This window comes from Eurytemora carolleeae, unplaced genomic scaffold (assembly GCF_000591075.1).
Source record: "Eurytemora carolleeae unplaced genomic scaffold, Eaff_2.0 scaffold96, whole genome shotgun sequence".
Taxonomy (NCBI): Eukaryota; Metazoa; Arthropoda; class Copepoda; order Calanoida; family Temoridae; genus Eurytemora; species Eurytemora carolleeae.
The window spans coordinates 170,455-184,538 of record NW_019396134.1 but is presented as its reverse complement, the minus strand read 5'-3'; the positions used below and the strand labels follow the sequence as shown (position 1 = coordinate 184,538).

At 32.6% G+C, this 14,084-nt stretch overlaps 2 protein-coding genes across 3 annotated transcripts in view; both read right to left on the bottom strand.

The window, feature by feature from the left end:
- Window positions 1-5,327: 5,327 nt before the first annotated feature.
- LOC111695949 (zinc finger protein 708) lies at window positions 5,328-10,696 on the bottom strand. Of its 2 annotated transcripts, none has more exons than XM_023465428.1 (4): window positions 10,618-10,696; window positions 9,614-9,869; window positions 7,953-8,141; window positions 5,328-6,880 (listed from the first exon to the last, which is right to left on the bottom strand). In XM_023465428.1, the coding sequence occupies exons 1-4, from the start codon at window positions 10,669-10,671 to the stop codon at window positions 5,640-5,642; spliced, it is 1,740 nt and encodes a 579-aa protein (XP_023321196.1). In that variant the 5' UTR covers window positions 10,672-10,696; the 3' UTR covers window positions 5,328-5,639. The 2 variants fall into 2 exon arrangements, with proteins under 2 accessions (XP_023321196.1, XP_023321195.1); XM_023465427.1 differs by having other exon boundaries at window positions 9,614-9,986; window positions 10,618-10,694.
- The window catches only part of LOC111695965 (uncharacterized), an 8,079-nt gene continuing 4,671 nt past the window's right edge, over window positions 10,677-14,084 (bottom strand). The window contains exons 7-12 of the mRNA XM_023465457.1: window positions 13,920-13,980; window positions 12,745-12,832; window positions 12,387-12,458; window positions 12,036-12,139; window positions 11,493-11,561; window positions 10,677-10,993 (exon numbers count right to left, since the gene is read on the bottom strand). Coding sequence (XP_023321225.1) covers window positions 10,924-10,993; window positions 11,493-11,561; window positions 12,036-12,139; window positions 12,387-12,458; window positions 12,745-12,832; window positions 13,920-13,980 — 464 coding nt within the window. The 3' untranslated portion in view covers window positions 10,677-10,923. The remainder of the gene's footprint in view (window positions 10,994-11,492; window positions 11,562-12,035; window positions 12,140-12,386; window positions 12,459-12,744; window positions 12,833-13,919; window positions 13,981-14,084) is intronic.

Sequence of the window (14,084 nt, the reverse complement as noted above, 5' to 3'; positions counted from 1 at the left end):
GCTTACACCCCTCTCCCCCCATTATCTCCCCTTTTCTAATTCATGACATTATAACCCGCTTCGTGACCCTAAATCTAGGGAAGGGGGGGGGGGGAAGGCACCATTAAATTTGTATCTTTTAAATCTGAGACACACACAACCACAAAATCAGGTGGGCTCATGATGTCAGGACGTTAGCGCAGAGAATTTCACCAAACATACAGCCAGAAGAGTTAAATATGAATGAACTAAAATATATGCATTTTACCAATTACTCCTTCTAGTTCTAACATGATTATTAGAAACTGGACGGCCTGGACTAACCAGGACTTAAGTATCTTTAATTTGAATTCAATCGTGTTTTGTTCTTTAATTTATGAAATACTTTTTCATTTAAAACAGACACATCCGCCAACAAAAAGGGCAAAAGTGAGATTTTAAAGTATTTTCTATATGGGTGCCTCCCCTTAGGGGGGGGGGGCACCCATATAGAAAATACTGGGATTTCCAAAATGATATAAAACATTATTCTCAGTCAAAAACTTAGGATTTTATAAAAGTTTTAAGAAATAAAATCAATAAAGTTCAAAAATGGCCAAAAAATCACGTTTTTTTCCGACGGCACCGGAAAAAATGGTCAAAAATAAAAAATATTTTGGATTTTTCTTAGTTTCATATATATCTATTCAAACGAAAAAGTGCACCTCTGAGCAATTTTTACAGGGCCGCTCTAGGGTGCCCGGCCCCCCCCCCTCGTAGGCCCATAAAAAAACTAAATTTCATGTTTATTTGAATTTTTAAAAAAATATATATTTATGTTCATCTTTTGTTCATTTGTACTATTTTTAAGGGTCATTTGAATATTTCTGTTAAAACAGTTCAAATGAAGAAAAAAATAGTTCAAATGAGCATGAAAAACCTTGTTTGAACTGTTGGTTGTTTGAACAATACTTACTTATATTTTAGACTATACAGGAGCCAAGGTTGATTTTGTCACTAATTTCCTGAAAAAATCAGTTCTTATTAAACTATATGGCTTCAGTATCAGTGGATAAATAGAATTAAAAAGCTGAAAGCTGTCTCTACAATCTACAATACTGAATAAATTATTAAAGTGTTACAAATTTTTTAAATTCAAAATAAAAGGTGGGTTGGGGGCAGTGGCGTACATAGGGGGGGCAGTAGTCCTCTTGCCCCCCCTGGGAGTTCCAGGGGGGGGCCCTGCCCCCCCCTGGAAAATACAAAATTAAAGGGAAATAAATTTAAAAAGTAACAGCTGACAATGACAAAGACTAAGGATTTGTCTAAATTCAATGTTAACACAAAATTTTAAGATACTTTAAACTAAAACTTTTGCAAAAACAAGACCTCGACATATTAGATGCTTATAACATGATGGAAGATGTAATAAAGGTATTCTATTTTCTATTTTTCTATTTTTTCTTACAGTCAATTTATAAAGGAATTGACTCTTTGGCACAAACTCAAATATGTAAACCTTTGGAATCTGATGTTGTAAACCTTTGATATTTCAAATTCAGGATATTCGATCTAACAGAATTCATAGTTTGAAATATCNACCTAACGATCTTGCACTTATGGCTCACTTCTGAGAAAATTATTGAAATGTTTGTGCAAGCAAATCCAAGAAAATTGAAGCTTAAAAGAGTTTATGAATATGTAGATGGAGTAAAATTCTATCTACAAATTTCAGAAGAAATTTCGTTTATTAGTGAAAATATGATTTTTTAATGATGCTGTGATTATTGATTTAGTTAGCTGTGATGGAGTTAAGTGACAAATTTATAAATTTATAAAGTTAAAAAGTTAAAGTTAGTTTTTCAAGCAAAGGAATAAATTTTAGTATAAATTTTAGACTCTATAAGGTAAGTAACACTCAAAAATGTAGTCTTTTCGGTGTATTTTTATGGTGTTAATTGACTATTTGAACATAACAATTCCAGGGGGGGGCAAAAAAAAATTTTTCGCGCTTCGCGCCAAATCTTGCCCCCCCCCTGGCTAAAATCATGTGTACGCGCCCGGTTGGGGGACAAACACATTTTGTAAGGAGGGGAGGAATGTTAAAATTAGACAAACAAATTTTGTAATTTTCACTATTTTCAATTGTTTCAATCTCTAGGGGGGTGGGGGTTGGGGGCTAGGTTGATAGTTGGAATATTTAAAGGTTCACATTTTAAGGTTTTTATTTCTCTGCAAATTGTTTTTGCCTGAAGACTTTTGACTGTAAAAGAAGTGGAGGAATATTATGGTTAGTTTAGAAAATTAGATTTGCAAGGGTGGGCTATATCTATGGTGAAGATACAGGGTTAACCACAAAGGATGAGACTTCAGAAACGACTGTATGGAATCTATACTGCCTCTTTACTTCCATTCATTATTCCCTGCAACTGTAAGTTCTTTATTTCTTTGCCCAATCATTAAGGAAACCATGAAAAGACTATATTCAAGGTTGAAAACTTGAGTTATAACCTTGGGATTTTCATATTATAAGAGTTGTAGGCCACCTTTACAGTATCATCCTGTTTGGGTAGCCCTGTAAGTATAAAGGACAGTATACAAGCTCTAAATAGGACTCAAAGATCTAGTAGGAATTACGTAAGAATCTCTACAAGTCCATCATTATTGTATTCTTTCATCCAAGGTTGTTTATAAAGGTTTCTTACTCTCAAAACGCTCCAATGTATTAAAAATGTCTTCTCCTAGGCATTGATAGATAAAATCCGCATATGACGTCACTGATTGTAGAGCGAGAGCGACGTCATATGCGGATTCTATCTATGTATGCTAAGGAAACGAAAATTTTCGTACATTGGAGGACATTAAAAGTAATTGCAACCTTATGATATAACCTTGTTTTCTTCTGTCCAACCTAAGCAATTGATGTATTTTGGCCTGAATATAAGGATCCTTGCTGCTCAATATACATTAGTCAAACAGGAGATAATAAAGAGAGGAAACAGATTATATTTACCATCTCTTCCTTAATCTAGGTATATCTGATTTATTGGCCAGAAACCAATCATATCTTGCTCATAGCTGTTGCACAGATATATAGAGATAGGACAGATCTTTTTCAATTCCATGAAAAATGACTAGATCAATTAAAACTATCTCTTAATTATAATTTTTGACACTTCAAAAATTGACATTATATAAATTCTTTAGATTTCTCCGAAGTTCTGGTTAAAACTGTAGTTGAACTACCTAGACGTAGTTGAACCATGCTTCTTTTGTGCTGCGGTTCAAGTTTAAAAGAAGTCTAAGCGTAATTCAACTACTTCGTTATTCATTAAATTTGGTCTCAGGTCGAATTTAAAGAAACTTAGCAGTACAGATAGGAGAAGCCGGTGTCACACTAAAAAGCGTCCTGGCATAAGAAAATGCCCCGGCTACTTTATTTCGGTCACTAACATCAAATCTCAAAATATTTCAATAGATTCTTTTACATTTTTAAGACTAATTATTACATAATTTTTCATATGCACGGAAGATAAGTTAAAATATCTACGTTTTGAATTCTTTGAAAGAAAGAAGACATTCGAAACGAACAAATTTTTATATTTTTCTGGTATTACTACTTTCAAACTGAAATACTTATTTGTTGACGTTTATCATTCAATGCATTCATAAAATAATATTGTAGGGAAAGTGTCCAAATTATTAAGAAGCCACACTACCAAGGCAACGGGCAACGGAAATACAAATTAAAGAATATAAAGATTCCGCTAATAAAACAAATATATTTTAACTTAATTTAAAAGTTTTTTTTATTGCGTAATGAACACAAAATAGAACAATTAACAATGATAACTAAGAAATGATGATCAGTTGCAGGAAAAATTAGTTCTAAAATTAACAATTGGCGCATTTCTAACACTATGTAAGAAATGGACCAAATCTGCAAAGTTATCTTTTTCAAGCGTATATACACTTGGGCGTATACAGGGGGGGGGCAGTGCCCCCACCTAGACCTGTAAAGAGGCGAGGCGTTGCTCCCCCCCAAAACTCAAAGCAATCACACTTTTCAAATCTGAAAATGAAGAGTAAAAGAGTACTAAAAAAATTAATTTGCTTTTTTTTGCTAGTTTTGGTTGAAGGAGAAATAAAGTAGTACTTGTGAGGTAATTGGACTGTAAGTGTACCTTTAAACTATCCAAGAAGCCAAATACTTTGAATTTACGGTTCTAATTTTGCCACCCCCCCCCTGAAGCTTTTTTTTTTTTGGGGGGGGGGCAAAAAATAATCGCGCATATTTTGCCACCCTACACCATATTTATTTCTGTATATCCTGTATATGCCCTTGTCAGTATATATCTTTATATCAAAGCCGAGTTAAACAAAACTACACAATAAATTAACAATAAAGAAATGGCTGAAACTATTTATTATTACAAAAAAATGTTAACTATAAACTTAAAATGAGGTGTGAGAATTAGTTTGTGATAAGCCTTGTTTTAATTTTCGAACATATCCCTATTTGGGAACATATTCTGTTTGGAGACAATTACTCGAATTCATATCAATGTCAATTTTAACGTATTTACGCACTTAGTTACAAAACAAGATTTCTTGAAATGGTAAAATATAATTAAATTATAAAATAAAAACATATTGTTCTTTTGAAATTAAAGCAACATTACGGCATTAGGAAATCAAATTATCAATGTAGATTAACTAGAACTGCGGGAAATTGATTGTTAAAAATGCAGGAAAACTAAACTTTATTCTATTATTTAACAAATAAAGTGTAAATACTTAGATTCTAAATATATTATATTCTAAATATAAATATAAATTGAGTTTTATACTCAAAAAGGGAAAGTGGGTTTTGTCTCGAAAACGTGACAATATTTCAAATTCAAGATATGTTTGAAAATAGAAAACCTAACATTGTCTTGAAAGCGGTCAAGGGTTTTAAAAAAAAATAACTCCAATAAATAATTTTAATTGAAAAAAAAAATAGTTTAAAGTTTGGAATTGTTGTTCTTGTGAAGCTAAATAAAATGTTGGTTATAGTTTTCAACTTTTTACTATCGACTTTTACTCTAAATATGGGCCGGGATCCTAAAACCCCAATCTTTCAATTTGCACCCACAATGGTCCAAGTGTTAGTTTTGTTATATCATAATAAATAATTTCTCTTCCGTATTTTTGTGCAAAATTTTCGTTTTTTCCCAGAAAAACAGACAAAACCGAAATTTGGCGAAAAATCGAAAATTTTCGATAGCAAACGAAATGCAAAAAATGCGAAAGATTTGCAAAAAATGAGAACTTTTCGCGAATCAATTTAACCTTTTCGCTGGAACCCGACCCTATATACAATGTACAATACAGGAAGAAATGCACAGATTTAAGTGTACGATAGTTTTTTCAAATCCTTCAAAACTAGTTTGTTGACATTTCATATGACATCACATACGACCGTCACTTAACGAGTTATTAAATCTTCAAGATAAATATGGTTAACTATAAATAAGAAAAGCAATCCCTCAGACTTCAGTAAATAGAAATCACACTGGGGAGTGGGATGTACACTGTACACTGTACAATGTACACCCCGCAAATTTAAGGTAACAATAAAAATCATACAAACTATTTAAAGTTGATCATTTGAAAATAATTAGAAAAAAACGTTCAGTTTAAAATCTTTCTTCTTCGCTCTTGTAACGATCATCTGAATAATTAGCAAGGTTAACAGGAGATATTGAGTTATCAGTGTGTTTAATCTTCATGTGTTTTCTCAACCTTGCAGGTGTTGCCGCCTCGTGATCACACAGATCACAAGGATATTTAGTATCATCGTGTTTGCAAGCCTTGTGTTGACGTAAATTATCCTTGGTTGAGGCGGCAAAATCACAAATTTCACAAGTATATTTAACCCCCATGTGGACAGCTTCCTTGTGCAGTCTCAGTTTCGATCTATCGGGTCCAGAGTAGTTGCACTGATCACAAGGATATCCAAATCCTTCATGTTTAACCTTCTTATGTTTGTTTAAGTCCGCCTTTAGTTTCCCAATATAAGGACATTGATCACACAAATGTTGACCGTCATGTCGTAGTCTATGTTTCTTCAAACATGCTAGACTATGCGTCATGTAGTCGCACAAATCACAGGGATAGTTCATCCTTTTCTTATGCTTACTTTCTATATGAGCCTCTAGGTTTGCTTTGGTTGAAACTCTATGATCGCATTGATCGCACATGAATACATTAAGCTTTTTGTGCCGGTCTTCCACGTGTATTCTCAGATTCGACCGGAGACCAGCAACATATTCACACTCCTCGCATGGATAGAGGGGGCCTCCTTCCACTATCCCTGTATCCCCGTGGGTCAAGATTTTGTGCTTTGTCAGATTTCTGACGAGTGCTGTGACAAATTCACATCTATCACAAGCATGTATTATACCCCTGTGCACCGAGTCTTTATGAAGTTTAAGCTGCTGTTGATACGAAGAGGAATATTGACATTCATCACAGTAATATCTCATCCCTTCATGAACATTCTTCAGATGACTTGTCAAATATTTCCGTTTCCCGAAAACTTTTTGACAATGTCTGCATATAAATTCCTTTTCCGCGTCCTCCTTTTCCATGGCTTTCAGGAGAGCCCGACCCGCAGCTTTCACGTTAAATGTCTTAATTTTTGGTTTAAAGTCCAGCAGCTCACCTCCTTCGTTGTGAGCGGTTCGTTTATGTTTGGTGAGAAGCTCCTTTGTCAACCCGACGAATTTGCACTGCTTGCATCGGTGTGTGAGTTCAGTGTGAACATTGAGAAAGTGTATTTTTAGATCCCGGGAACTCGAGGTTTTAAATTCACAATGTAAACATGGATACTCCAGGACAGTTGTACACTCAACTTTACCAGGCAGCGGAGCATATTCTGAAATAAAAATAGAGTTAAACCCTAAATAAGCTATACATCGAAAGAATTCATCAAATGTTGTATTCTTCACTTCTGATAATGGAATGGTGCAGATATTTAGTTTTTTTAAATTAAATAATTATATGGAGCTCTTAAAAACTGTTCCCGCATATTACTATTTATTTATTTTCGCAAATACTGAGATTTGTGTAAAATAGTATAAAACCCATTGAAAAATTGTCAAGACGACATATGATAAATTATTTCGATGTATGGCTCATTTAGGGTTTATCTGTTGGATTTACGATGGTCTATCTAAATCATCTCTAGCAACCCACTATTTACAGAGTATTTTGAATAATGAACTTAGCATCATGAACAAAAATAATTTTGTTTTTCTAAACAAAAATTGATAATCTGCGACTTTTTTGGAAAACAACTTTCTACAGTAGAAGAGCAAGAAAATTACGGAAATTTCAATCACTAGAAATTCAAGGCGCTTCGCGCCCTTCTTTCTAGCCTTAGTGGGCGCTTCGCGCCCATCTCCTAAATTAATTGTGAACATGTTCTCTTTATGTATACATCGTAGAACAAAACAAAAATAATTTGCGGATTTTCACAAAAAATTTCGCGGATTTTCAAAATTTTCAAAAATTTAATGACGATCGAATTTTGATGGAGACAAATATTTGAAATTTTGATGATTCATAAACCTTCCCTGGAGTCCCTAGATGTCCCACAACAAATTTGGGCCCGATCGGTTCAGCCGTTTTGACGTTTATTGGATACAAACAGACAAACAGACAGACAAACAGACAAACAGACAAGCCAAATTTATATATAGAAGACAGAAAAACAAAAATCTTTCTCGTCATTTCTAAGAACTTGGTGTTGTCGTGAAACATGAAAAGAACAAGAATGTACGTACTCCCTAAAATGTTTACCTGTTAGTTGTGAAGCACATTCAGTTAGTTCGTTTTTTGCATTTTTTTTTCTGTCAAGGCCAAAATGTTTTTTTTTTAACATTTGTTTTTCTTCAGTTGTGCCAAATTTTGACCCTGACAGAAAATAAATGCAAAAAAAACTATACCTGTTAATTCCATTTTACAATCCTCCAACTTGAGCTTGACATTGGTTTGGTCTACGATCACTGTATTCTCCAGTTCGTCCATCTCTATCTTTATATCATCACATCTCCAGGTTCTCATATCCATCCTCTCCATCTCCTTATTCTCCTCTTCTTCATCCATTAATCTATGGTCTAGGGGGTTTTCAGGATCTAGAAGTATCCGGAGTTAAAGAGACTTTACAGGTGGATTTAAGTAACCATCCATGCAACGATAGCAATTCACAATTCACAACGATACCCTTGAAACATTTATCTCATCAATAATGTAGAAAATGTTTTCTAGGCTTAAATGTATTTAATTTTGATATTTCCTATATGTTCTGCAGTAGAAATACACTTATCACTAATGAAGAGAAATCACAATAAAACAACCAGTTTTTAGAACTATAAACATTAATATCTAATTCATAATTGAGAAGACAAAGCGTTTAAGAACTAGGGATACCGTTGTAAACAAGGCATTAAAATTTTTGTACGGAGGGTCACTGGAAATTAAGATTGATTTGAGAATAAAATTTTTATTGAAAAGTTTACAAAGATCAAGAGATTCGCAAGAATTGTCAATTTTTTTACATTTTTACTACAAATCAAATTTTTTTTTGTGCAAATTTTGGTTCTTCTGGTTTAACAGTTTTATTCGATCAAATCAATAGGAAATGTGCACATTTCTCCTCAATTGACACAAACTTTCATGGTGGATTCACGCCTTCATTTTTTAAGCTATTTTCTTGAGATTTTACATTAAGGTTAGATTAGTGTTTAACTCTAGGAATGTTTTTTCAAAATGTCAAAATATGTTTGGTTTTTATGATTTTAGTTACACCTTTGGGCCTGTATTATGTTGGGTAAAATCCTTCCAGATTATTTGATAAATTATTTTTTGTCTATTTTTTCCTTCTTTTGATTCCCGCCATTTTTCCCTTGGAAATTGAATTTGAGTTACCATCTTCATTTTTAAAGTTTTTCTGTTCAAACTTTGGATTCAGATCATAGTTGTAATCAACTTTCTGGACTGAAAATAAAAATGCACCATAAGAAATTTTCAAGGATTTCTTTAAATCTTTTTAAATTTATTTCTTTGATGTAAACTTTTTGCGCATAAAAAATCAATAAAACAAGACAAAAAAGATGTTTTGCTGTAAAAAAATCAAATCCAATTTTTATTCCCCCCCCATCCAAGACAAAATCATTAAAAAAGTGGGTAACATCTTAATTTTTAAAGAAAATCTTCTTAGATTTTACAGGAAAACTGGAATATTGATTTACGTCTGGAATAAGTAATTGAAAACCACAAAAATCTGAAGCTTAATTTCTTGAGGATTTTTGTATTTTTTAATTCTCAGCTTTTTTTACTTATTTACATACAATTATTTACAATTATGGTCGGAGATTTCAGTTTTGCCCTTAGAAAATGCATTCTTGATTCCTTGTATTATTGTCATAATCTAATTCCATTCAGTCTGACGGGGTTTATCACTAATCTGACCTTTATATAAAATCTCAAGAAAATAGTTTGAAAAATGAAGGCTTGAATCCATCTTGAAAATTTGTGCCATTGGAAGGGAAATGTACCCATTCCCCTTTTCAAAAGATTACAAAAAATATTATTAAAAAGATGTCACCTTTGCCACCACTGAGATCATTTTCATCTTTAAGCCATGAGACCCCGAGACTATACATTGCATTCACCGTTTCTATATGTTTCTCCGCTATACTCATAACTTCATCAAATCCTTTATTTACATCCACTACTTTCTTTTCTTCCTTTGCTTTCATCTCCTTCTCATCCTCCTCCTCCTCTATGCTTCCTTTTCTCTTCTCCTCTACATTAGTTTCTTCCTTTCCTTCTCCATTCTCTTTTGGTTGATTCTGTTTAATCTGAATATTGATTTGTTTCATTGAACGTAGGTTTCCCTCCATCCCCTGCCTCAGCTTGAGAATATCAACTGTTAATTGCTTCAATGTTAGTTTATCAACCCCAACAACGTCTCGGCTCTAATCAAGCGATAGAATTCAAACAAGAAAGAAGGACAGTCCACGAGATTTAACGTTAAGTAACGGGATATATCTTAAAAATAATATTTGATCGATCATCTTCCCTGTAAGCAAACGTTTTTTTTCAGGGGGGGGGGGGCGCTGATAAAGGTAATTGACAGTTGTTTCGCATATTTGGGAATCTATAGGACATGATACTTTGACTGTAGGTTGATTGGTAAATGGTAATAATTATAATAATAAACAGAACAAAAGTATATAGTACCCCAAACCATTCGCTGCTTATAAAGATGAAACCTTCATCATTTATAAGGTAAATTTGGGGTTAAAAAAAATAAACGGAATTTTTTTTTCTTTCTGAGCCAATCTTAAAGGATTTAAATTTTAAAGAAAATTAACATAAAATTCGTTTCAAGTTTTTCACAGAACAAAATTAGACCACAATATTAGAATCGATTAAATTTCTTTTGATACTAATTTCATATATCTCATAATCAAATCTTTTTCATGAACCACCCCTTCAACATCAATTCTGGTAAAACAAAAACTAACAAGAATCAAAACTAAAACAAAATAATTTTAAAAAATTTTTTAAATGAAATTTAGACAAAAAATACGTTTCTATGTATTCCTGAATATTAGTGAAACTATGGGAACTCTCTGAATCCAGTTCATCTAAATCCATTTTGATCTGAAAATATTAATCATTTATTCATTTAGTTTTTGTCAAAACTAGTGATCTATGATGACGTAAATATAATCGTCTAGATCAAGCTCTTAAATTAAATAAAAATAGTAAACAAAGTAAACAAATTGATCGTAAAAAATAATGTTAGAAGATTAAATGACCAGAAATTGTATGAAATATTCGTGAAAAACAATTAATCATGGTTTCTTTCGAAAAATTCGTTGTTTTTTGTAATATATTATTATCCTTTTATTCTGTGTGAATTTCATCCCTTTCAACGGCTGCCAGCTGCGAATTCTTAAATCGCCGTAACTGAAGCCTAAAAACAAATTGTGTTAAAATTTAATTGAAGTTTATAAAAATTAAAGGTGATGATAACACTTCAACATTTGGTTTTTAAAGTCAAGTCAGATCAAAATACGCAAGTGCACTATTAAGAACAAAAAGTCCGAACAGCGTTTAGGATCCATTTCTTAGATCAATTAGAAAAATTTATCCAGTTTGGGCATATGCGGATCCGGATCCAGGCTATGAATATTTCCTCAAAGTTCTACTTCTATTCTGGAAGTTCTGAATTTATTTAACGAAAGTTTGTTATGATATTTCTGCTGACACTTTCCGACTTAGATTAGAACCCTACGCTGATTCAAAAAATTATAAATGAACACAAATTTATAACCATTTCGTGAATCTTTTCTTTTCAAATGCTTAAAAAAATATTTTAAGGTAACTAAATAGATCCCTCAAATTCAATTTGAAAAGTCCTAAAATCAAAATTCTCACCTAAAAATGATTACTTCTACATCTAAATAATTTACCTGATTTTTCCTAATGGGGGAACAGGAGCATTTGATGGGTAACCACTCACTAGTTCGTCGTAAATAGACCTTTAACAAATTAATCAGAAATTTGATGGGTAACCACTCACTAGTTCGTCGTAAATAGACCTTTAACAAATTAATCAGAAAATTTGATGGGTAACCTCTGACTAGTTCGTCGTAAATAGACCTTTAACAAATTAATCAGAAAATTTAAACGATTTCCCCCCAATATTTTACATTAAATTCCTTAGGCTGAAGAAAATTTAAAGTAAAAGTAAAATAAAAAATAAAAAGTTAAGTAAAAGATTTTCATTTACTTTAATTCAAGAAACGTTAAAATCAGAAAATGCAGGGTTTGCTGACTTAGGAAAATTAATGGTTTTAAGAAGAAAATCAACAATTATTTTGGAGTAAAAAGGAGTAAAAAAATATATTAGAATAAGTTCATGTGCAATTTTTCATTTTCCATACAAATCTTAGAAATCCCCCCTCCTCCCAGGAGTTGAATTAATTTTTATAAAACTTGTACTCCTAGCTTACCTTAAAGATCTAGATGGGTCTTGTTTTAATATTTTCTTGAAATTACAAACAAGTTCAACCAAAATCATCTGATCTTCAGGTACTGAGTGATTATGAAGAGTCCCCTAACAACAACAAAAAAAGCTAATTAGATTAAGTTCTTCTCTTGTTTTTGAGACCTCGCAGAAAAAAGTTGTTTGTGGAAAATTAAAACGTTGCCTCAAAAATAAATACTTAAAAAAGTTTCATTTAGGAAATCTGCCAAAGAAAACAGAAAAAGCCGCAAATTTAATTTTTTTTTAATGAACGAAAAAGAAATGCTCGAAGATGAGTAACACAAAGCTATGTTAATTTTATTAATCTAATGCTTACCTCAATGATCACTTGAGGTCCAGGTTTGTCAATCATAACATCAAAATAAGTAGTTTTCAGATTAGCTTTGCACTAGAAAAACAAATCATAAAGGGGCATATATATATTTCAGAAATTGGGTAAAATATTTTCGTAGATGCGTACAAAAACTAATAAATGAACTTTAATTGGCGAAAAAAACGAAATGGGTATTTAACGAACGAAGAATGAACAAACAGAAAAAATGTCGAACGCGCCCATCTCTAGACCACCAAATGTAAATTGGAAAACGTTTTTGATTATTCAATTCTTGAGGGTGGTAAACACACCCTTTTGGCACCAGGGGGGGGGGTGTCAGGAATAACTAATACAATCTTACCGAATTTGGTTTTCTAGTTTTATTTTCCTGGCACTTCCAGTACATTACATTAGTTGATTCCACAGCTCGATTCCGTCGGAAAATATAACTAAATAAGAATACACAACATTAAAGTAAAAAGAATTGAAACATACTCAAAACAATGAACACCAAATTCCCCTAATTCTGGGATATTATAAAATTTGGGATTCATGTTGTGTTGTCCCGAAACAAAAATCTATATATATTTCCACTATATCATTTTTTTTTAAATAAATAACTTGTATTTGCATACAAACTTGTTTTTTTTTATTTCTTTATTGTTAACTTTTAAAGAGAAATTTTGTTTTGATGTTAAGCGCAGATGCCGCATATTTATTTGTCTAAAGCTATATTAAAAGTCGTCTTGATTATGAAAATACAGGATCTTTCACAAAAGAGGTGGTGTATTTTTCGACCTAAGCAAATCCGCTATACTCTACTTCTGACCTACGCCAAATCCGCTATACTACACATCCGACCTACTAGCGCATGGTTTTACAGCTTCTATATGGACTTGTGCCACAGCGCCCGGCCCCTAGCCTGTCCTAGCCGCGGCGTTCAGCCCCTAGCCTGTCCTAACCGCAGCGCTCGGCCCAGAAATTATCTTAACCTAACCTAACCCTAAAATAAAACAAAAATAAACAGCTGGCGTAGGTCCGATATTGCACTAGGTCGGAAAGTTAGTAGGTCAGAAGTTCAGTAGGGGGATGTTGCGTAAAGACGATGTAACATTCCAAAAAAGGTTTTCCTCTAATGTCTGGTCTCAATAGAAAACATGCCATAAAAGATTCACAACGTTGTCTTTTAATCTTTACCTTAAAAACTACATGTGTAATAAACAGAAAGCTGTGGAATAGGAAGACGACATGACAGCAATACTTGAGTGTATTACAAAGCAATTAGATGTACTTGTAACTTATTGAATCACAATTAAGTTGTATGGGTCTGTTTACACTGCACACATGCTGTGTCTTATGTTTATTAGAGTATTTGAAGTAAATAAATTGAGCTCAAAGTCGTCTTATATTCCAGAGTTGTTTGATTATCACTGTTTAATCGATATTCGATATTCTAAAAATTGACAAAGTTTAATAAAGTTTGTTAATCGATAAATCAAAAAGATGTATTACAAACATAATAAAGTAATTGTATACCCGTTAAATACCAAAACTCTTCCGCCGTTTTTAGTAAAAAGAACAGGTTCAGATTCCATTCCTGAAAGTATTAAAATAATAAACAACTTATTTCACTAATATAATGTTATATCAGACATCAGATGCTAAATATACTCTCCAGTTGCTGTAAGTAGACAACCTGAA

Coding starts and splice junctions, on each gene's coding strand:
- LOC111695949 (XM_023465427.1), bottom strand. CDS start 10,671: ATGGATTTAGATGAACTGGATTCAGAGAGTTCCCATAGTTTCACTAAT. Junction 9,987..10,617: donor ATAGTTTCACTAATATTCAG/GAATACATAGAA, acceptor TCGCTTGATTAG/AGCCGAGACGTTGTTGGGGT. Junction 8,142..9,613: donor TGATCTCAGTGGTGGCAAAG/GTGACATCTTTT, acceptor GGATACTTCTAG/ATCCTGAAAACCCCCTAGAC.